Source organism: Phyllobates terribilis, unplaced genomic scaffold (genome assembly GCF_046119375.1).
Source record: "Phyllobates terribilis strain yellow unplaced genomic scaffold, ASM4611937v1 Scaffold_5__5_contigs__length_657084704, whole genome shotgun sequence".
NCBI classification, from domain to species: domain Eukaryota; kingdom Metazoa; phylum Chordata; class Amphibia; order Anura; family Dendrobatidae; genus Phyllobates; species Phyllobates terribilis.
The window spans coordinates 387,862,778-387,887,109 of record NW_027362765.1 but is presented as its reverse complement, the minus strand read 5'-3'; the positions used below and the strand labels follow the sequence as shown (position 1 = coordinate 387,887,109).

Genomic DNA, 24,332 nt, shown 5'->3' with positions numbered 1-24,332 from the left:
ATCTAAATGGACAAATTTTGCAAAGTTTCCCGGCCGATTTTGCAGCGGATTTTACTCTGAATCTACTAAAATTCCACAATGGAGCTTGCTACAATTGGTAAAATCCTCGGCCTTCCCTGATCTCTGTTCAAATCACCCAAGCACCGGCGATGCCCAGATTTCCTATTCCCGGTGTGGCTCAGGAGCTCGGTGTTTACTGGCGTCTTCCTGGAGAGCTGAGTTTTTATAGCTGGGAAGTTATGATGCCAGGAATAGATCTGCTAATCATACGAGACCCTCCCACACTCTGCTCAGTCATATGTACAAGGGAAAAGTGGATATCTGCAGCCTGCAAGCAACCTCGAGGTGTGGAACTGCAAGTCTCAGCATTCCCTTCATGCTCTGTAAGTATGAATGATGGTGTGATCCGTGGGCCAGCTCTGCATTTGTAAATTCTGCTTGGATAAGCAATAGACGCTCTTCCAGGTTCATGACCCATAGGAAAAGGGGGATGGGTGACTTGAGCTGACCCCTTCCTTAATGGACCTCCTAGCAGATGCTTGGTACGTGGTTGACCATAGATAAAACATGGCTGTTTGATGAATGGCCATTTGGCCAACACTTATCTTTCCTCCTTTTTCCTTTGTCTAGTGAGCATAGCATCTCTTTGGGGAGATATTCAGCTTCTAAAATCCTCTGGTTCTACATATAGTGGAGTGGACCTGTCCAATAACCAAAATGAGAAGTCATGGGAAAAGTCAAGTTGTCCCCATACACTTGGGGTAATGCACATGGCCATATTTTTCACCCAACCTCAGAGTTGTGCAGAGTAATAATATGGGACCCTTTAGTTCCTCTGTGTCCCCCTGACATGGCGCGTCCTATCATATGCCAATGGATGCCCCCCTGCATCGTCATACGGAGTGCGTGTGGTCTCCTACACAAGCTTCTTACACAGCGGCTTTACCTTCACCTGTATGACATTGACCTGAATCCAGAAACTGGCCTTGGACTTCTGTGAATTCTGAAGGGTCTGAATGAAAAAAAAAAAAATTAGGATCTCGGCTAATGGGGGGAAAAAAACACAGAAAACCGCTCCCGTTGATTTTCATTAGAATTTCTTCCTCGTATGTTATAAGTACTTTTATTTTTATTACTTTAATTTGCTGCTCGCTCGGCAAACAGAGCTAGGATCTAGTTACAAAAAAAAGTTAATATAGTTATAGTGTGGTTTTTTTTTTCTTTTTTTTCTTCTCCCCCCACAAGATCTAATATCTGATTAGAAAGAACCTTTCACTTTTGGACAGATACTATTTTGTTTTGTTATCTTGGAATTTTGCTGTATTTGGAGGAAGATGAAAATAAGATCTATTCTCCTTCATGGTTTTTCAATAGGAGCCTAAGTACAAAACTTTTGCTAGAAACTCCACCACTATCTAATCATACATTGATTCTTCTACAGACCCCTCCCCATACACATTAGATGAGTTTGCTAAACCCACCAGTTTTGGAGGGGTCGGCCGACAGTCTGATAATATAATGCACCCCATACCCCCATGGTCCTCCATACAGTATAATGCACCCCTCTCCCCCCATGGTCCTCCATACAGTATAATGCACCCCCCCCCCATGGTCTTCCATGCAGTATAATGCACCCCTCTCCCCCCATGGTCCTCCATACAATATAATGCACCCCTCTCCCCCCATGGTCCTCCATACAGTATAATGCACCCCTTCCCCGCCCGCCAGTCACTGATTTGAAATAAATACAGTACTCGCCTTACTTTGTTCCACCCAATGCTCCAGTCTCCTGAGTGTGTGTTGTGAAGCACCGCTCATGTCAGCACAGCGGGCGGCCTGTAATGACGTCATCGCGCCCGCTGCTCTGACGCGTCAGATACTGAGGCAGAGTGATGGGGGTGGAAGCGTCTGCTGACACTCCCTCCTCCATCATTACAGTCGCTGAGGTGGGGTGCGGTGCAGGCGCTGACACCGGGTCCCCTCGCTCACCGTCCCCATAGCCACTGCGTGGCATGCTGCCATTGGCTTTACACCACCACTGGGGATGGGAGAATCCAGAGGTCTAAATTTCAGATGCTGCTCCCTCATCCTCTCCAGGAGTTGAACCAATGCCCAAGGAACATCAGGGACACAGACAGAAGAGGGCCCCTGTGCAAGAACAAATAAATCGCAGACCATATGTTTTCAGGACACGTAAATTCTAAATCATAATTCTAATGACGACATCGGCTGTAACCTGCAAAATGACAAATACAGTAAAAATAATCTGAGTTTCTTCAGCTTCAAAAACATCAGACACCTTTTTTTTTTTTTAAAAAAAAAAATTTTTACAGACCGGGCAAAGAATGCCCTACTACGGACTGTCCTGGAATCTGTGGACGGTTGTCATCCCTGTGCATCACCGATCATATCACTGATTGTACCTTGGGTCAGGATTACTTGCGGAACTGGGGGGAAAAAAAGGGGAAGACTTTTTTAAGATTGTTGACTCTGCTAATTTGGTCAATTAAAGGGAATGTGTCATTTGAACATAATCTATTGTATAAATTAGTTTGAAACTTGTGTTTTTGTTTTTTTTTTCATTTTGACTTTTTTTTTCTTTAAATTTTTTCATATTCCTTCCTATATTAAGTTTGTTCAGCCACTAGGCCTAATTATAGACTTCCTGCTCTGTACCAATGACAGGACTACAATGATAATACGGGACCCACAATTCACAATACGTGATGTTACAGCTCACCTCCTCCACCTTGCGTACAATGACCTTTGCCTTGATGATAGCATGCTCATATTAGATATTTAAATTCAGTAGACTGAGTTCATCTTTTCATGCAAATTTCCCTGTGAAGAACGGGAAGCAGGACTCTAATATCAGGCCTGGTGGCGTTTAAAAAATACCATATACATTTAACATATAAAGTTGATTTAAACACTAGGTTACATTCTGATCTTGCGTTCCCTTTAATGGCTGATAGTAAGAAAAAAACATGTAGGCCCCCGATTCATTAAGACAAGCATTGTACTCCCTAGTCTCAATGATGGGGTTTGGGAGGATACTTTTGTGAATATGCCCCTTTAAGGGGCACACAATAAATTTGACGCATTTTACAAGTGGCATGTGCCTCACCAGAAACCTTACCTCTCTCAGGGATTAGTGTAACATTTCTGGCATAAGGTACCCCGCGTCTGGTCATGAATTACAGGCGGGCTTTGCCAAGCCTATGCCACTGCCCCAGTGTTGCCCACTTAGGCAGAGCTGGCTGGTATAAAAACGCCCTTTTTTTTCCTCCTTTCCTGTAAATATAACAGTATGTACAATGGCCAGGTAAGAAACACGTAGAATAGCCAAAATGTTGCTTGACTGCAGTTCTTAAAATCCATGAGATCTGACGTATATTATGCTCTATGAGGTCATTGTGTGCAGTGACTTGCAAAAGTATTCACCCTTCTTTGGCATTTTTTGTTTTGCTACCTCACAACCTGGAATTTCATTTTTTTTATTTTTTTTTGTTTACATCAGTTCATGTAAAGAACGTACCTACGGTACAACTGTGAACATTTGCTTTTCTTTTAATTGTGCAGCAAACCACAAATATGCACACTGACTTTTCAGTTATTTTGTCCTAACTATTCACCCCCCTAAAGTCAGTACTTTGTAGAGCCTCCTTTTGTTGCAATTACAGCTGTAAGTTGCTTTGGATAAGGCTCTGAGCTTTCAACATCTTGCCCCTGGGATTTTTACCCATTCCTCAATGAAAAACTGCTCCAGCTCCTTCAAGTTAGATGGTTTCCTCTGGTGAACAGTAGGACCGAGCGCAAGTGCTCGGGTATGCACAGAGTATCGCGGGTGCTTGAGTGATAAGTTCGTAGCCGCATGTTCCAGGCAATCCCTGCCTGTTTTGTGGCTGTGTAACCGCTGCGAAACAACATGCAGCCGCGGAGACATGATCATGTCACTCGAGCACCCTTGCACATACCCGAGCATCCTCTGCACACCCGAGTAACGAGCGCTTGCGCTAATCACAAGTGAACAGCAATCTTCAAGTCTGACCACAGATTCTCTATTGGATTAAGGTCTGGGCTTTGACTCGGCCACCCAAAAAACATTTACACGCTTCTCCTTAAACCACTCGAGTGTTGCTTTAGCAGTATGCTTTGGGTCATTGTCTTGTTGGAAGGTGAACTTCCGTCCCAGTCTCAAATCACTGACCGACTGAAACCGGTTTTTCTCAATAATATCCCTGTATTTCGCACCATCCATCTTCCCCCTTGACTCTGACGATTTCTCCTGTCCTTGCTGCAGAAAAACATCCCCACAGCATGATGCTGTCACCACCATGTTTCACTGTGGGAATGGTGTTCTTGGTATGATGAGCTGTGTTGGTTTGGCACCAGACATAGCGTTTACCTTGGTGACCAAAAAGTTCAATTTTGGTCTCATCTAGCCACAGCACCTTCCTCCATACATTTGTGGAGTGTCCCATATGTCTTTTGGCAAAATCAAAACGAGCTTTACAATTTGTGTAAGTAAAGGCTTTTTTTCTGCCCACTCTTCCATAAAGGCCATCTCTATGGAGTGTACGGATTATAGTGGTCGTATGGACAGATACTCCAGTCTCTGCTTGGGATCTCTGCAGCTCCTTCAGAGTATGTGCCCACGATGCAGAAAATTTCTGCAGCGTTTCTGCATGTTCTTAGCAGTAAAAACGCTTGCGGATTTTACACGCGTTTTTACATGCGGATTTGACTTGCGTTTTTCAACTGCATTGGGACCTCAAATCTGCATGCAGAAAGCACAAATAATGGACATGCTGCGGATTTTTCCGCAAGGAAAATCCGCAGCAGAAAATTCCGCAGCATGGGCACAGAACATGCAGATTTTCATTGGGGATCATGGGGCACGGATTACCAAGCGTTTACGCTGCGGAAATTCCGAATCAAAAACGTATAGTGGGCACACAGCCTTAGGGTTACCTTTTGGTCTCTGTTGCCTCTCTGATTAATGCCCTCCTTGCCCAGGTTGAGAGTTTTGGTGGACGGCCCTCTCTTGGCAGGTTTTTGTGGTGATATCATGTTCTTTCTATTTGATTATAATGGATTTGGTGGTGCTCAGGGGATCATCAGAGATTGGAATATTTTTTTTAGAACCCAACCCTGTGTTGTACTTCGCAACAGCTTTGTTCATGACTTGTTTGGAGATCTCCTTGGTCTTCATGGTGGTGTTTGGTTAGTGGTGCCTCTTATTTAATGGTGTTGCAGCCTCTGGCCTTTCAGAAAAGGTTGTGTGTGTGTGTGTGTATAGTGTCAGACATGTGACACTTGGATTGCACCAGGGCTGTGGAGTCGGTAAGCCAAACCTCGGGCGACTCAATTTCCACGACACCGACTCAGACTCCCTCATACACGGCTCATGTTTAAGTGATAACTTTACTGTAGCACAGATTCATCTCAGCTAAAAGTCTAGACCCTTAGATCAGGAATAGGACAGACATTTATAGGACATTTCAAAACTTTCCCAAATTCTTATGAAACTGCATTGAACTACTGTACCCAATTTATTATACATTTTAGGAGTCTGAGTTGGTCCCTTTTATACCGACTCCGACTCCACAGCCCTGGATTGCACACAGGTGGACGTTCTGTCACTAAACATGGGACTTATGAAGGTAATTGCTTGCACCAGAAATTTTTAGGAGGCTTCATCGCAAAAGGGTGAATACATAAGCACATGCCAATTTTTAGTTATTTGATTCCATAAATTTAATTTATGCTGATATTTTTCTCGCTTCACTTGACCAACTTAAATTATTTAGTGCTGATGCGTCACACACAAATCAGATTACAGAAATATTTAAACACAGGTTGTAATGTAACAAAATAGGTAAAAATCCAAGGAGCTGAATACTTTTGCAAGCCATTGTATATGGCCAATTATCAGTGGACACTTAGTTTACAAGTCCAGACACTTTGCTTTAATAACGTGCTCTGTCCGCTCCACCATCAGGAGTGGAAAAAGGATTGAAATCCAATGCTTTTGCAGTTAATATACTTTAATCCATAATATTTCAATTTATGTTGCAGATTTTATAATGGTTTTCACACCTTTATGTAGAAAGATAAAATTTACACAAATCCTAATTTATTTATTTTTTTGGGATTTGTAGCAAACTACTGTATATGCCTCCACCATTAGTTCTCGTTCACATGACCGTGTTGTCCATTAAAACAACAAATAGCACTCGGACCAATGTTATTCAATTAGGCGGGGCAGATAAGGGTTTTTTTGTGTTTTTTTTTCACTAACCGCACCTGCATATAAAAAAAAAAAATCTGCAGCATGCACTAGTTTCCTCCCTTAAATCTAATGACTCATCCATTTAATTCTATGGGTGAACAAAAAAAATCATCAGCTGCTATACGAAGCCACAGTATACATTGCAATTCCATAACATAGAAAACTGTAAATTATCTGCTGCTGTAAAAAACATATTGTACACGTGACAAGTAAGAAAAAAAAATCCTCCTAGTTTTACTAATAAATATATAGCCATATCCTTTTCTAAAGAGGGGTTCTGGCACAGCTCACCTTCAGATGTGGAAGTGAGTGACAGGTGCACGATACCTGTCGGAACAATGTCATTAGCACCCTGGGATTTAAGAAGGGATAGCCGAGACCCAGTAGCATGTGCATCTGAAAAACTTCTTTTTGTAGCCAAACTTTGCATTTTCTGAGACAACAAACCTGAAACGGACTCCTTGTGTATATCACCTCTTGTGAGCGGCCGCTTGTTATGTTGGTCATATTTATTTTCAGCCTTCCCATCCTTCCATTAATGACAGCTGCGCTCACTCGTTGCTGGCAGCAGCTTCTCCCATCTGGTCAGACCTTGACTGTGACCGGACTCCGACTAGAAGAGCTGTACGAATATGAGACTGATTTTGGGAATGTAAATTCTTACTGCCTCCGCGAAATTGAAAAAAAAAAAAAAAAATTAAAATCTTAAAATGTTTTCACTAGAGCAATCTTTTGACCTTTTTGGGGTTAGATCTGTTCCCCTGTGAAAGCCCTGGGAAAAAAAAACAAAAACCTGACTAAACACCTGGGCTTTTATTTTTTGCTTTGCTATTTACCGTACTTGAATAATTGACATGTCACTTCTTTTAAATATTTGGCATTTTTGAAACCTGAAAGATTTAAAAGAAGCTTAAAAGCCTGAAGTTTTAAGCTTCTTTTAAGTGGTTTTGTATAAAAATTAGCATTTTTTTTTTCCTTTCAAAAGTCGGAGAAAGTGTGAACATGCCCTAAGAAGGAAAAAAAAAAGTTACGGTATTTGCCAAGAAAGTTGCTAGACCCAATGTTTTCTGGGATTTGTTTAGCTTATTGCCTCTACTGCAACAAAGTGAAAAAGAAACTTTGCTTCTCAGGTGAAAATTTTTACAAATTGTGAGACATATATATATTTTTTCCTCTTAATTTAATCTATACCGAAGATGAAAAATCACTGATCATGATGGTACACGCGGAGTCCACAAATTATGGCCTCTGTATTACACATCTGTGTGAGGCTTTAATTATACTTTTTAACCATCATTTTATAATCATTTTTCCCCTTCAGGAGGGTCGTATATATTGTATAATTACTCTGTGAGGTTTTGTAAATTAGTCGGGTGTAGTTGATGTTCCCGCACCGTACATCAGAACAGCTTTCCTGTTTTCCCACGGAGTGTTTGCTTTGTATTTGCAGAAAACCACATAGAGTTAAGGTTTTTAAAAGGTTTCCGGTAGTAATAGGGAAATGGCCAACCGGCTAATGAGATGCAGCTCCCCGAGGACTGTAGGGGGATGCGTGAGCGCTGATGTATGATGGATGTGTCGTACTACCGTAATTTGGAGCATATTGTAAGAATGAGGTTGTGTGAGTGTGTATGTATTTTTCTAGAATGTTTTTTTATTTTAACTTATAGTAGTTTATTGTCCTCCAGACCTGGATATAACTATATGAAGCCATATATAATAATTCTCAAGGCTTCGTACAAGGGAAGAGTCTTCAGTTTATAATGCTTTTTTTTTTTTTTTTTTTTTTTTTTTTTATTGGGCATGGATGCATGACCTCTTTTATGGGAAAGTTCTCATGATAGACATAGATGACATATTAGGGCTCATTCACTTGTCAGTTTTTGACATACAAGTGCTATCCTTGTATTTTGTCGGCTATGATAGTCTATGGGGCTGTTTTTTTTGTTGTTTTTTTTGCGGAATGAGTGGTCCATGCCGAATCGCAGAGACATATCCAATATTGATTCGAGTGTCTGAACAAATTCTGCAATGAAAGTCTATGGCTGCGTGCCCACTATGCGTTTTTCAAGCGGAATTTCCGCAGCGAAAACGCTTGGTAATACGTGCCCCATGGTCCCCAGTGATCAGCATGTGCTGTGCACATGCTGCGGATTATCATTGCAGAAAAATCCGCAGCATGTCCATTCATTTTGCGGACACGCAGCGTAATTGCCGCCATTGACTTGCATTGAATCGCGTGATACCCGCATCACTACATGTGCACATGCAGATATCATGCAGTTCAATGTGCGGATGGTACCCAGGTTTGGAGAAGAGGAGACTCTCCTCCAGACCCGGCTACCATAGTACCTGTTAAAAAAAAAAAAAAAAATTAAAATAAAAAATATAAATTATACTCGCCTTCTGATGGCCCCCGATCTCTTCTATGGTGCGTTCTGGCTCGCGATGGTGTAAAAGGACCTTCCATGATGTCATTTAGTCATGTGACCTGTCACATGACTAAATGACGTCATGAAAGGTCCTTTCACACGACCGCGAGCCGTACAAGAGACCGGACGCACCGGAGAGAAGACCGCGGGCTATCAGAAGGCAAGTATAATGTGTCCCCCCCTCCCCCCCCCCAACTATTAACTTGGTCACACTATATAAATCCATTCCAGTTGCATGGATTTATATAGTGTGAACAAGTTGTTAAGCACTTCCCAAGTGATGCTAAAATCGCTTGGAAAAGCGCTTGATAACCTGCAGAAATGCATGCAAAAACGCTTGACAAACGCTTCTACCTGGCAGGAAAAAACGCATGTAAAATCCGCATGCGTTTTTCCTGCCAGGGAGATGCAGAAAAAATCTGCAGCATTTCTGCATCGTGGGCACTTAGCCTATGGGTCCATGAAAAAAAAATCAAACAGCACTTGGATGCTGTCCATGTGCTGTCCAGTTTTCATCAGTGAAAAGCTGATAAAACTCTGTTGAAATTCTGACCAATGTTCTCGCATGAGAAAATCAGGCGTCTGAATGAAGACTTAGATATTGGGTTGCACTGGACAGACCGCCATGGATTTCTGATCAGTGGCATTTTTTTGGCTATATCAAGTACAGTGAAATGTTGTTTACAAACCTCATTCAATCTCATAGGGTATAGGGTATCCTAGACAAGCTGTGGATTTTCAGAGTCTTACAGGTTATGGAATTTTGTGGATTTTCGTGAAACCTGTGGCCGTATTTATGCCAAAATCTGCAACATTATGTCAGATTTGTTGCAGATATAAGCTGATTCAACAGTATGTTTGTGTATACCTGTGTGTGGGACATGCTTAATATGAATGTCTTCTGACTGTCCCCCAATAGATAATGTATGGGGATAGCCTAATAATTCTATGCTCATACAGTTTTTTTTTTTTGTTGTTTGTTTTTTTTTAAGTGGACTAGACCCACTGACATTTTCTCTAGTTACACTTGGAAAACTTTTTTACTATTCAATTGTTTAGGAAATCCTCTTTATTGGTTTGAGTGTTTTTGGTTTTTTTTTCCGGAAGAGTTTTTGAAAAACACCTGGTGTGGGGGAACAATTAAATGTCTCTTCTTCACTTAAGCAGATTCTGCTAAAAAAAAACAACTAGACACTGTCAAATGAAAAAGCTACAACAAACAAAACTTCCAGAAAAGACAAACTTCCCAAAAAAAAGGCGTGACTCCTGAAGCATTTTTCACTTGAAAAACTCATTTTTTGAAAGCCTACAAAAAAATCTCTGTAGCATGTCTATAGTTGCAAGCCTTGTTAGTATTTTCTCCCCATGGAATTGGTAAATGTTTCTTGTCCAGCTTGTACATTTACTATATATATTCCATTTTGATCAAACTCCTGTTAAAAATTGGAGTTTTAAAGAAAGTAAGGCCATGTATATGGTCTGAAAACCCCTTTAAGACTGTCAAGGTGTGTTTTTTTTTTCTTGTTCTATTTGTAACTTTTTATGGTTGTTTGTAGATTTCAAAAGCCATCAAAATGGCACAATAAAAAATTCAATGTTTATTGGCCTACATTTTACAATGTAAAATAAAATCAACAAAATGCTGTGTTTAAAAATGCCAGGCAAAATACTGTATGGTAAAGTATAATTAGTTTACGTACTGCCATTCTGGCTGTTCTGGTGCCATTGACATTCATGTAAATAACTGCTTGATTTTGAAGGTGAAACTGCTACTTAATTGGTAAATTATATGGCCATTAAAGGTATTGTCTGGTAAAAACAAATTATCACATTCGCAGAATAGCTGATAACTTATTGATTGAAGGTCCGACCTCTGGGACCTGCATTGATCATAAGAATGGTTTAGGGTAGCCAACTGTCCCGAAGTTCCAGGACAGTTGGTTAAAAAAAATGTTTTTATTTTTTTTAGTGGCTGAAGAAACTTATACAGATTATCACTGTAATTATATTTTAGTTTCCAGTAAATGTAGCTGATGTCTTCATATCAGAATTATGAGCTGTAGACATGTATCCCTTCTAGACTGTGAGCCCTCGCTGGCAGGGTCCTCGCTCCTCCTGTACCAGTCGCTGACTCGTTTTGTTAAGATTATGTAAATGCTTTTATGTATATCCCTATCACATGTAAAGCGCCATGGAATAAATGGCGCTATAATAATAATAATAATTTGTTATGGATTTCCAATGTGTCCGTAAAAAAAATATTGTCTGTCCATGCTGTTTTTTTAATCTGTCCACAAAAAAAGTCTTTTTGGCAACCTTGGAATGAATCAGCAAAGCCCATTTTCATCTACTGATTCATTCATCCAAGCGCCATTCTTTTTTTCTCGCAGCTTTTTTTTTTTTTTTGTAATTGAGATTAGTGCACGGTTAATTTGAAAAAGTTCTCTGTTCTCAAAATCAGTGCGGGTCCCAGCAGTTGGACCCTACAATCAATAAGTTATCACCTATCCTTTGGATGGCTGTGGTGCGTTGCTGTGGCAGAGCTGCTGGAAGATGGGCCATATTTGATAAGGAGCACATGCCTCTAAATGAATTTGATCCATCTTACTACAGCGCTGCTTGGATCAAAACTGGTGTAAAAAACAATGTGTGTATGTATATGTATATGTATATATATATATATGTATGTATATATATATATATATATATATATATATATATATCAGCATGCACCAATAGACTCCCATTACAGACATAATGGCTTAAATTATGCTAAATTGCATGCACTTGACTGCACACTGAGTGTAAACACATCCACGCGGTGTGAATTTGACAACCTGATATATTTTTGCTATTTTACATTTTTTTGGAGATTTTTGCTTTTTGTGAAGTCAAATTGTTTTTTTTGTAATTGTAACCGCGTGTTCTTACATTGATTGGATGTTAGTAAAACGGTGCAGTGGTCAGACAAATCTCAATAATGGCTGGTCTGCTAATCTAGGTGCGGAGCTTGTGGCAGGGTGAAGGCTGCTATATTTACAATTGAAATTCAGCTATAAGAAACACAAAAGCCTGTGAGGTGTCCCTACAAGCCACCCTGCCGGGGAACAAAGGATGTGGGTCACCCTGCTGGGGGAGGGGTAACCTCAGTCTGTCACATGCCATGAAGATGTGCAATGGGCTAGTGGATTTTTTTTTTTTTTTTCAGGGAGTCGCCTTCCAGGACAGAATAGTCAAAACTGTCTTAAATTTTAGACCGCATAAAACTAAAGCAGGCAGCGATGGCGCCATGTTTAAGGCCACGTTCACAATATCCGTATCTGGTCAGTATTTTACTTCAGTATTTTGTAAGCAAAAACCAAGTGTGGAGCCATCAGAGAAGTATAATAGAAACATGTCAACACTACAGTTTTGATCCACTCCTGGTTGTGGTTTACAAATACTGATCGTGTGACCGTAGCCTTATGCCAAAATACTGATGCATACTAAAGCAATGCATAAGATACATTTCTCATTGCACTAGGCCTCGTTTCCCATGGCAACCATTCAGAGCTCTGCTTTCACTTCCTAACTAATGCTGGACTCCATATCAACCAATTATAGTGCAGCTTTCATAGATTAAGATCAGTTCAAGGAATGAAAGCTGAGCTCTGATTGGCCTTGTTGTTGGCCATAGCAACCAGCTAAAATAATGCAGTAACTTAAAACCATGATTGTGCTCTAAAGTTGTAAAATGCAAGAGTTGTCCCTATTTTCTAATGAAAACGTATCATTTTGGGAATCACCCGACCTGTCTATCAGTCTCCCGTGTCATGGGAAGATATGTTGATGTTTAACGTCTATAATCTTTGTTTTCCTGTGCGACTAGCGGCGTCCGTGCGGCCCTTTTGCCGCTAATTGCCATTCTATTACAAAAACCGTAGTAGTCTGTGCGGCTTATCTAAAGCGTCATTGTGGGTGTGGATTAAAGCTGTTGGGATGTGGGATACAGTCACACCGGTGTAATTTATTACTTTGCCCCCGGAGATTAAAATATAAATTTAAATATAATATTTTCTTGTACGCTTGTTTATAGGACAGCTGTTCCTACCACCTTCCCCATTCAATGGAGAGGGGTGTATGTCACTGACAGACACCTGATGGCATCTTATCTCCCATAGATCCCAATGCTCCTTTTAAGGTCACCATTCACATTAGGCCTCCTTCACACGTCCTTGTTTCCAGTACGTGTTGTATCCGTTTTTTTTGTTTTTTTTTCACAGCTACCACGCGTACCCATTATAATCTATGGTGCTATGCAGATGTCCGTGTGTCCATGCAAAACAAGGAGACATGTCTGTGTTTTGTTTTTCCTCCCGATGACAAGGGCCAATAAAAGTCTATGGGTCCGTGAAAATACGTACAGCACACGAATGGTGTCAATTTGTCATCCATTGCTGTACATGTGCTATACTGTGTGTGTGATTAACATCCTTTGACCATACCATAAAAAAAGAAATGATGGTAAAAAAAGACGCACAGATGACACCGGTACTGGTTTTTACGTGTGAAGGAGGCCTTACATGACGGATGGCTCTCACATACACAGGAGCATTAATTCAGCTGAGCTCTCCAGTTTTCTATGAGCGAGTCGTCGCCAGACATTTCTGGCAGCAGCTTCTCTCAGGAGAAAATACAGTTGTCAGTCCGAAATCGGGCATGCTGTGTTTTTTTTTTTTTTTTTTTTTTTTTTTTTTTTAAATATGGATTGTAATAATATGGTGTTGTGTTGTTTTTTTTTTGTTTGTTTGTTTCTTCCTTTGTTTTCCATTTCTGCTGCAAATACCTGTCCAAACAAAGTGCTCATTTGCAGCAATTTACATGTGGAAAACACATGACAGAATTTAACATGCTTCTTTTTAAGGGTGTGTTCACTTTTTTATTGCTCAGATTCCACACCTAAAATAAATTAAAAAAAATAAATTCAAAGTTGCTTGCAGCACGCGTCCCATTTGAATGAGAAAACGCACCTATAATATACCTTACATTGCAGTTTTTTCCTTGTGTTAAGGAAAAAAAAAATTTCACCACAATTTTTAGCAGAAACACTTCAAAAGCCACACTATATTATTATATCCCATAATTAAATTAAAAACACACAAAAAAAAACCAAAACAAAACATTGTCTCTTTACAAAATTGCACCAAAAACCAAATGCTTTTTAGAAGCTGTTTTTAAACAATGATTTTTTGGGCTGAAAAATCCACATGTATTAAAAAAATGGGGGGGGGGGGGTGCACTCTTGATGCGTTTTCTCACCCAAATGAATGAGAAGCTTTTTACAAGCAGACTTTTTTTTTTTTGCCGCTTTAGGCACAGACTTAAAGTAAAAAACCATGTAGAAAAAACTCCTTGTGAAAATACCCACCAAATCCCCTAAAAAAACCCAACAAACTGTGTGGACATAGTCTAACGTTCCATATGCTTCTTTCCTCCCTGAAAACCGGAACTCCCTCATCCACATTATCCATTGATTCCCTCCGATTTGGTGGAGTATATCACACACTTTTATACACTTGGACAGCATTGCCCAATTTTGGATGGTTTCCTAAAAATTCTGCACAGTTGATGACTATACTCTACTCTCTTCTTCTGCTTTAAAAATCTTTGAAGGTTCTCACCTGCAAATGCCATATTTCTCCATGGAAGAAAGCTGTAAAATGGCCAAACCATAGTCCGTTGTAAACTTTTGTATTTTATTTAGTATTTTTTCTATTCTTATGACAATTGGCTTTTCCTTTTTTTATTATACAGGCTGTTCCTCCAAGTCATTCAAACTGTACTCGCCAAAGGAGCCCCCCAACGGCAACGCCTTTCCCCCCTTCCACCCAGGCACAATGCTGGATCGAGATGTGGGGTAAGTTCTCTCCTGTCCATTACTGTACTCTGCTTTCCTACTATTATAATAAGCCATAAGTGTTTGGTCAAGATTAGGGATGAGCGGACCCATGGCAGTTCGGGTTCGACTGAAATTTAGTCCCTTTTTCCTTTCTTTTCCTTCTTTCCTTTTCGAAGTTCAGCACCGGACAGTAGATGTCCAGTACGAACCCCGAACTTTACATTTTGAGCTCGCTCATCTCTAGTCAAGATCCATCCCCTTCATTGTTTACGCAGGCACAGCGGCACTTTTAGAAAGGTGACACTGCCCAGTACTGCATCCCTGTCCCATTTAGTAGAAAACTGTAGCTGCATTACCAGCACAACCTGTACCGTGACGTGCCTGTTTAAACAAAAGTGAACTTGCAAATATTGGATTTACTGTGGATATTACTTTCAGGTTTGCGCTGTTGATATTCACAGTGGATACAGCAAGTGGATGATGTTTACAGCTCTCGTGCACATGCTGAAAGCATTATCCCATTCAGCAGAGCGAGCATATTTTGGATTTTTGTTGCAGAAATGTTGTGAATATTGCTCCTTTTGATGTAGCTGGGATGAAACACGGATTTGTGGCAAGATCGGGGGATTTTCATTAAGGCTGGTGGTTACACGGCGACATGCATCATTGAGGCCGCGGTGTCACATTGCGACATTACATTGAATGATTTCTTAACGTGTCACACTGCAGCTATCATAACTGTGACAGAGTCGCAAATATTTCCAAATATGTTGTATTTTCTGTTGCAAATTGCACCTGACTCCCCATATACTTCAATGCAAATCGAATGTGACTGCAGTCTAATTGTTTTATTTACAGCAGAATCGCAGCTCTAAAGTAGTGGCGCTACACGAAGCTGCACAGATTTTTTTTGGGTAGTGAAATTACTTAGTTGTGCAACACATGTTGCCGTGTACCACAGGGTCACAATACTTACTCCTCCATTCTGCTAGTCACCAGTGGTTGTATCCCCACCGATCTTCATATTTTACTGGTATTATGGATTACATAAGTTAGAAATGACAGTGCTCACTATGGTTGCAAAAAGTAGAGCAACTTTTATTAGTTCAGTAACGTTTCTTTATCAACCTTTGTCGAAGACCTTAAATGCCAAAACGTCCGACAGTCTAATGTTTATGGGGGCCTCCCAACCGATGTCATCGGGGGAGATGAGTCGGGCAGTTTAATTTTTAAACTCCTGACTTTTTTTTAGTTGAGATAGCCGACAGCTACTGTACTCGTATGGCCAGTTTAAGGGTCCGTGTCCACGATGTGTTTTTCAAGCGTTTTTGCTGCTGAATTTGCGCAGCGTAAACGCTTGTAAAACGCTTGGTAATCCTTCTCCCATGGTCCCCAATGACATTCCGCAAGTTCACTGCCCATGCTGCGGAATTTTCCTCAGCTTATTTGATGTGCAGAAAAATCCGCAGCATGTCCATTATTTGTGCGTTTACGCGTGCGGAATTGCCTTCTTCAATGCATTAGAAAAACGCAAGGCAATTCCACATGTTCAAAAAACGCGTGTGAAATTCCACATGTATTTTTCCAGGCAAGGACATGCAGAAATGAAGCGGAAATTTTCCGCTTCATTTCTGCATCGTGGGCACATAGCCTTAGGCATTTTCACCGGAAAACTCTTGATTTTAAGTTTTTTTTTTTTATTTGTTTTTATCTGATGCTAGATTGAGACTTTCTCCACGTCTTGGTTTGATGGACAGACAGATTAAATCCATTCCATAGTTTTTGTTTATTTTTTGTTTTTTTATCTATTTGTGTACTCTGTTGTGCAAAAAAATTTTCATGGAGCAGTTCATTTGTGGTCACCAAGTCTGCTTACCTGAGCTATAAAGATTGTAAAGGTCATACGCTGCTTCGTGCAATCTATTGCAGTATGGTTTCTGCATTGTAGCAGCGGTGGATGTTATGTTCTGCAAACAAATTTGTGTCTCATGCGGTTTTATTCCCAGGCTGAGGAACCATGACATCCAACACGCCTTATTCTTTGGAGCCGACTGATTTGTCTCCTCCTCATTGCAGTAAACATGGACTCTGACCGAGATGATTTTGTATTTCTAGCAGAACGTTGGGCAAGATGGTGGTTGGCTGATTGAGTGTTTGATCAACTTCAGTTGTATTTGGAGTCTCAGAAAAAAAGAGAGGGGTCGCTCACTGGTCTATTCGGGTGCTCTGAAGAAAAGAGTAATCTCAATTGTATTTGGAGTCTCGGCAGAGAAGGAATTTGTAAACCACAAATTTTATATTACATTTTTTTAGTGGTAACCCGCCTTCTCTCATCCACCTTTTTTTTAAAAAAGGAAAAAAGGACAAAATGCCTCTTTCTCAAATATGTATAATAACTAATGACCAGTACAATATGCCTAGACACTATGAACAGAAAATTATGGTACCTATTGTTTCAATCAGGTTTTTGCTACTTTTATTTTTTTTATATTTGGCAATTTATTTATTTTTTTTTTGTATTTCAATCTACATTTAAAAAAAAAATAGAAATCGTGCAATTCTCACACTGGCCACTGAGGCTTTTTTAGACTTTTAACTTCCAGCTTCAAGAAATGCACATGTACATTAGCTACAATGGGCAGAAACCCTCCACCCCGACCCTATCTTTTGTAGTGACGCATCTAATGAGCGTGTGCAAATGTTATTGTGAAGGAAGGAGGAACCGTGTCAGCTGTGAATTCACCTTTTGTCACTGGCGGATCCTGTGTACAGAGGTGTTACCTGTCTTTATCAATACACATTATACTAATATTGGCAGGACCTGCTGATTATTGACTGATTCGGCCTACAGATTAATATGTATGGGGGGCCCTCTAACCGATGATTGTCAGGGAGAGGAGGGTGGCGTTAAGAATTTGACTTGTCTAATTTTGGACTGACAATCCTTTTGTTCTCCTGGAGATTCGCTGATGCCTGCCAGAAATGTCCGGTGGCGGCTCTCTCATAGAAAACATTAAAAGCACTCGGCCAAGTGAGCGCTCCTGTGTATAGGAGAGCAGGCCTAGATAGTTGCTGAATGGTAGAACTATTGGCAAACTGCTATCTACTATGCATGTTGAGCTAAATCCTGCCTCTGATGATAAGGAACCTGCTGAAAACACTCCCTGAAACAGAAAGCATGAGTCTAAAGTCCTAGTGGCCTCTGTGAAAATTGAAAGATGATGATTTATTATTTATTAACCAAATACAATAATAAATAATACAAAATCTAAAATAAAAATATATAATATACTATTTATTTTTATTATTTTTTTAATAATAAAAAATATTGTATTTTATTAGTATTATAAAAATAATATAATAATATATTTTTTTAAAGATTGTAATGTGAAAAAAAAACTATGCTAAAATATTTTAAACAATGGGAAGATACTATTTTAAAGAAAAGCTAAGAACTGAAAATCAGAAATTTGGTATGCAGAAGGATGGCCATTTTTAAAGAGCTGACTTTAAAAGGGATTTTACTATATACAGTAATGAACTTTTTTCTGCTATTGTTGCTTATTAAAAAAAGATCTTTTTGTGCCTTTAGACCGACTTCAATGTATCCTCCCACATATCTGGAGCCTGGGATAGGGTATGTACATTAAGATCATTTGCTTCTTTCATATATACATGCTGCATTAACATTTAGCTGAAGATTTTCTTAATCCGATATATATATATATTACAGTACAGACCAAAAGTTTGGACACCCCTTCTCATTTAAAGATTTTTCTGTATTTTCATGACCATGAAAATTGTACATTGACACTAAAGGCATCAAAACTATGAATTAACACATGTGGAATTATATACTTAACAAAAAAGTGTGAAACAACTGAAAATATGTCTTATATTCTAGGTTCTTCAAAGTAGCCACCTTTTGCTTTGATGACTGCTTTGCACACTCTTGGCATTCTCTTGATGAGCTTCAAGAGGTAGTCACCGGAAATGGTTTTCACTTCACAGGTGTGCCCTGTCAGGTTTAATAAGTGGGATTTCTTGCCTTATAAATGGGGTTGGGACCATCAGTTGTGTTGTGCAGAAGTCTGGTGGATACACAGCTGATAGTCCTACTGAATAGACTGTTAGCTGCTTTTTTCTTGCCATAATACAAATTCTAAGTAAAGAAAAACGAGTGGCCATCATTACTTTAAGAAATGAAGGTCAGTCAGTCCAAAAAATTGGGCAAACTTTGAAAGTGTCCCCAAGTGCAGTTGCGAAAACCATCAAGCGCTACAAAGAAACTGGCTCACATGAGGACCGCCCCAGGAAAGGAAGACCAAGAGTCACCTCTGCTTCTGAGGATAAGTTTATCCGTGTCACCAGCCTCAGAAATCGCAGGTTAACAGCAGCTCAGATTAGAGACCAGGTCAATGTCACACAGAGTTCTAGCAGCAGACACATCTATACAACAACTGTTAAGAGGAGACTTTGTGCAGCAGGCCTTGATGGTAAAATAGCTGCTAGGAAACCACTGCTAAGGACAGGCAACAAGCAGAAGAGACTTGTTTGGGCTAAAGAACACAAGGAATGGACATTAGACCAGTGGAAATCTGTGCTTTGGTCTGATGAGTCCAAATTTGAGATCTTTGGTTCCAACCACCGTGTCTTTGTGCGACGCAGAAAAGGTGAACGGATGGACTCTACATGCCTGGTTCCCACCGTGAAGCATGGAGGAGGAGGTGTGATGGTGTGGGGGTGCTTTTCTGGTGACACTGTTGGGGATTTATTCAAAATTGAAGGCATACTGAACCAGCATGGCTACCACAGCATCTTGCAGCGGCATGCTATTCCATCCGGTTTGCGTTTAGTTGCACCATTTATTTTTCAACAGGACAATGACCCCAAACACACCTCCAGGCTGTGTAAGGGCTATTTGACCAAGAAGGAGAGTGATGGGGTGCTACGCCAGATGACCTGGCCTCTACAGTCACCAGACCTGAACCCAATCGAGATGGTTTGGGGTGAGCTGGACCGCAGAGTGAAGGCAAAAGGGCCAACAAGTGCTAAGCATCTCTGGGAACTCCTTCAAGATTGTTGGAAGACTATTTCTGGTGACTACCTCTTGAAGCTCATCAAGAGAAAGCCAAGAATGTGCAAAGCAGTCATCAGAGCAAAAGGTGGCTACTTTGAAGAACCTAGAATATAAGACATATTTTCAGTTGTTTCACACTTTTTTGTTAAGTATATAATTCCACATGTGTTAATTCATAGTTTTGATGCCTTCAGTGTGAACGTTCAATTTTCATAGTCATGAAAATACAGAAAAATCTTTAAATGAGAAGGTGTGTCCAAACTTTTGATCTGTACTGTGTATATGTATGTATAATTTTTTTTTTTTTCAAGAATAACTTGAGTAACTGAGTGCTTGATAAATCTCCCCCTATCTATCCATATGTACAGTAATAGATTTGAGGTTTGCACCAAACTCCATTTTTATAAGGCTCGTGCATGTCATTGTGTTTAAGGCTGTGTGCCCACGATGCGTTTTTTTTAAGCGTTTCCGCAGCGGCAAGAACGCTGCAGAAACGCTTAAATGCATGGTAGAAGGTCTGCCATGTTCCCCAATGATAATCCGTATGTGCTGTGCACATGCTGTGGAAATTTCCGCTGTGGATTATCATTGCGGAAAAAAATGCAGCACTACCAATTATTTTGCGGAAGCGCTGCGTTTTCGCCGCCATTGACTTGCATTAGAACGCATGGATTCCGCTTGACTAGATAAGGACATGTGGAATACATGCTTTCAGTGTGCGGATGGTACCCAGGTCTAGAGGAGAGGAGACTTTCCTCTGGACCTGGGTACCATAGAAACTGTGAAGAAAAAAAAAAAAAAAAAAAAAAAGAATAAAATAAAAAATAAAGATTATATTTACCTTCTGGCGGCCCCCGCTGCACTCGTCCTTTCATGCCGGCAGCTAGCGATGGACTGGAGTACCTGCGCTGATGTCGGCAGGTCCTTCAGTGTACTGCGATCTGCCGGCAGCCAGGACGGAGCGAAGCAAGACTCCGAGGGCCACCAGAAGGTAAGTATAGATTTATTTTTTATTTTTTGACATTCTCTTGGGTCACACTATATAAATCCATGCTGGTTGCATGGATTTATATAGTGTGACCAAGTTGACAAGCACTTTCCAAGTGATGCTAAAATCGCTTGGAAAGCGCTTGTCAACCCGCATGCGGAAATGCAAGTGAAGAACGCTTCACATCCGCATGTACAATCCGCATGTACAATCCGCATGTGTTTTTTCTGCCAGGGAGATGCAGAAACACTCAGGAAAAATCTTAGCATTTCTGCATCGTGGGCACATAGCCTGAAAGTAAGTGTCCATGTTTCACAGTCCGGGTATGGGCTGGATACGAGTCTCTTGGACTTGGGACAGCACTGAAGTCTGCCATATTAATCAGATTTTTCTAATAGCGTTTTTTTTTTTTTTTTTTTTTTTTTTAAGTGGGGCATTGTTTAACTAACCTTAAAAACTATGGACACTTTTGATGAGGGAAAAACAATTTTTTTTTTCCATATGTTAGCACTTGCCTTCAGTCAATAACATTACACTAAACTTTGAGTCTGCAGTCTTTCATTCATTTTCCAAGCCCCTGATATGCAGTTTGAAGCCTTGTCCAAGTTTCTCTCCCTGTAGTATAGGCTGGATGTGAGCTTTGTGTGTCTAGGTTGCTGCTTTCTTCACTGCTCATGTATGAGCACAGCTTCTATCCTGCACTTATTTCCTCTTCATGTGCTTTCCTCCTTTCAATAACCTATTTTCTCTGCACTCCCTGAGACTGCATATACTTTCTTCCCTTTCAACATTGTGGTGATCTGTGTACAATACTTGCACAGTTTTGCAAAAAGCATTAAGGGACCTACAGTTTGCAGCAGCAGAACTGTAGACAAGCTTTGCAACTTTCTCAAAAATATACATTTGGAAAGCTAATTAAATTATAGACATGTGGTTTTTTTTTTGTTTGTTTTATAAATGCATCACATTTTTGGCAAATTATTATTTTTTTTGCAGTAGCGTTAAACTAAACATTTTGTAGCTATTTTCTTCTACAGCCTTTATCTATCACCGCACATAGCAGACTGCAGAAATGGTTAAAGGTCACATCTGTCTGTGAAATTCTTTGACAGCTGGGTCTGTAAGCCTTAGAACCATCTTATAAGCTGACTTAACTGGTCATAGATCAGCCTGGGAGATTTATATCTGTACTGTTTGTATTCTGTGCAAGCTTAAAAGTGAATCTGTCAGCAATGTAATCTGAGAGCAGCATTATGTAGAGGCAGAAACCCTGATTCCAGTGATGTCACTTACTAGGATGTGTGGTGTCATTTCGATAAAATCGGTGCTTTATCAGCAGAAGGTGATAGCTAGAGGACTAGTTGTTTTGTTCCTCCTGGTCCAACTCCACCCCCACCACTGATTGACTGATTTCTGTGTATATTGTAAGCAAGCTGCCAATCGGTGGTGTGGGCGGGGTTATACACGGCTCAGCATTCTGAGCTCTGCTAGATCTGCAATAGAGAAAACGGGGATTGTTTCACAACAGCTGCACCCAGTAAACTCAGGGATACATCGCTGGAATCAAGGTCTCAGCCCCTACATTATACTGCTGTCGGATTACATAGCAAAAACCTGCTGACTGATGCCCTTTAAAGGGTTATTCAATAACTCCATTCAGCTAATGGATCAGGGATTCTCTCTCTTTGGTAACCTTTAATTGCTTTTGTCATGTTCCACCATCTATAATTGTTGGGAAGCTTGTTAGTAAGTTTTTTCCGTTCTGCTACCAGGAGACATACGCCGTATGGGAACCAGACCGACTACAGAATATTTGAACTGAATAAACGTCTGCAAAATTGGACGGAGGTAGGACTCCCCATCACAGAAAGCTTATTTTTTTTGCATGTTTTTATACTTTTTCGTTAGGTTTTGTGATGACCTATAATTCTATTAATTCTCATCCGCGTGGAGTTTTAATTAATCCGAGCTTCCGTTTACAGGAATGTGACAATCTCTGGTGGGACGCCTTCACCACAGAGTTTTTCGAAGATGACGCCATGTTGACCATCACTTTTTGTTTGGAAGACGGACCAAAGAGATATAGTGAGTCTTTTAAAATACCGTAGTTGTTCAGGGTGGAGGGAGGGTGTGTTGTCGCCTACGGTTTCTTTTCATGGCGGCTTTCTTGCACTAGTGGAGTTGCTCAGGTCTGTGGGATGAGTTTGATAGTGCAGCACAACTGCATTCACGTCCGTGGAAGAGCATGCCAATACCACAGCCTATTGTAAAGCAGTCTCTGCAGGGAAGCCGCCATGCTGCATAGTGGTCTTGGACTATATGATTGGATGGCTGATTGTTTCTGTGACTCAACTTTATTACTGAAGTAATCATTTGGCAATTATAGGGTTATTTTTATATTTGTAGAAGGATACTGTCGGGTAGCGCTTGTAAAAACAAGCAATTTTCTGTTTAAAAATGTATTCCTATCTCTAAATGAATTGGGTGTAGTAGTAATAGTAGCAAATACCTCCCATCAGAAATGTAGTGTAGTTCTTCTGATTCGCTATCTCTCTTTCCTCACGTGCAGGGCAATGCAGGACCTTGGGTATCCATGGTATAGTGAGTTAGCTGGTTGCTAGTGGTTGTAACCATGGATACTTAAGGTCCTGCAATGCCCTGCACATAAGGAAAAAGACATAGCGAGTCAGAAAAACTATATTACTTGTAGATTGTGATCCCTTGCGGCAGGGTCCTCTCTCCTCCTGTACCAGTCGCCAACTTGTATTGTTCAAAATTTATTGTAATTGTTTGTGCTATGTATATCCCTTTCACATGTAAAGCGCCATGGAATGAATGGCGCTATAATAATAAATAATTATAATACTACATTTCTAATTGGAGGTATTTGCTATTATTATTATTATTATTAATAATAATAATAATAATAATAATAATAATAATAATATAATATTATTATTATTACTATTATTACTATTCCTACTACACATTGGGATAGGGTCTTGGAGATGGGAATACCCCTTTAATCAAAATCTAAAGCTGTTCTTGCAGTGGTGTAACTATAATACTGTGGGCCCCCTGTGCAAAATTTGGACCGGGGCTCCCACCAGCTTTGTTGATCAGATCTATGGGCCCCTGTAAAAAATGTTCTCTGTTTTGTTTTTTTTGTAATGTCACTGTCCTGTAAATAATGTCCCCCATTCTGGTCCCTTCCTGTAGTTATGTCCTCCAATCTGTATTCATGCCCTCTGTCCTCATCCCCATTCTGTAATAATATCCTCCATTTTTTACTAATGGCCCTCGTCCTGGGCTCTTTAATAATGTGCCCCATCTTATAATAATGGCCTCCGTCCTGGGCCCTCTATTTAGTTTTGGCCCCATCCTGGGGCGGCCACCATTGCCCTTTTCCTCTTCCATAGCCAGTGCAGGGGAGCGGGCAGCACATGCCAGTGATGTTATGTGATGGGAAAGCCAACTTCTGATAGGCTGGCAGCGGTGGTCTGTCTCCAAGGCAACGAGCTGTGAGCAATAGAAAAGTGTTAATTTTCAAAAATGGCTAAAAATTTTAATAAGCAGTAAATTGCAAAATTTCTTGTATATACAATCTGACAATATGCATATATGAGGATGGGTGTAGCCCTTTTTTAACATTATGCAAT

The 24,332-nt window shown here is 40.3% G+C and overlaps 1 protein-coding gene across 4 annotated transcripts in view; it reads left to right on the top strand.

The window, feature by feature from the left end:
• The window catches only part of LDB1 (LIM domain binding 1), a 200,473-nt gene that overhangs the window by 160,287 nt on the left and 15,854 nt on the right, over positions 1–24,332 (top strand). For all 4 annotated transcript variants that reach the window (XM_073684940.1, XM_073684937.1, XM_073684939.1 and 1 more), the window contains exons 2-5: positions 14,521–14,623; positions 18,198–18,242; positions 22,446–22,521; positions 22,656–22,758. In XM_073684940.1, coding sequence (XP_073541041.1) covers positions 14,521–14,623; positions 18,198–18,242; positions 22,446–22,521; positions 22,656–22,758 — 327 coding nt within the window. The remainder of the gene's footprint in view (positions 1–14,520; positions 14,624–18,197; positions 18,243–22,445; positions 22,522–22,655; positions 22,759–24,332) is intronic.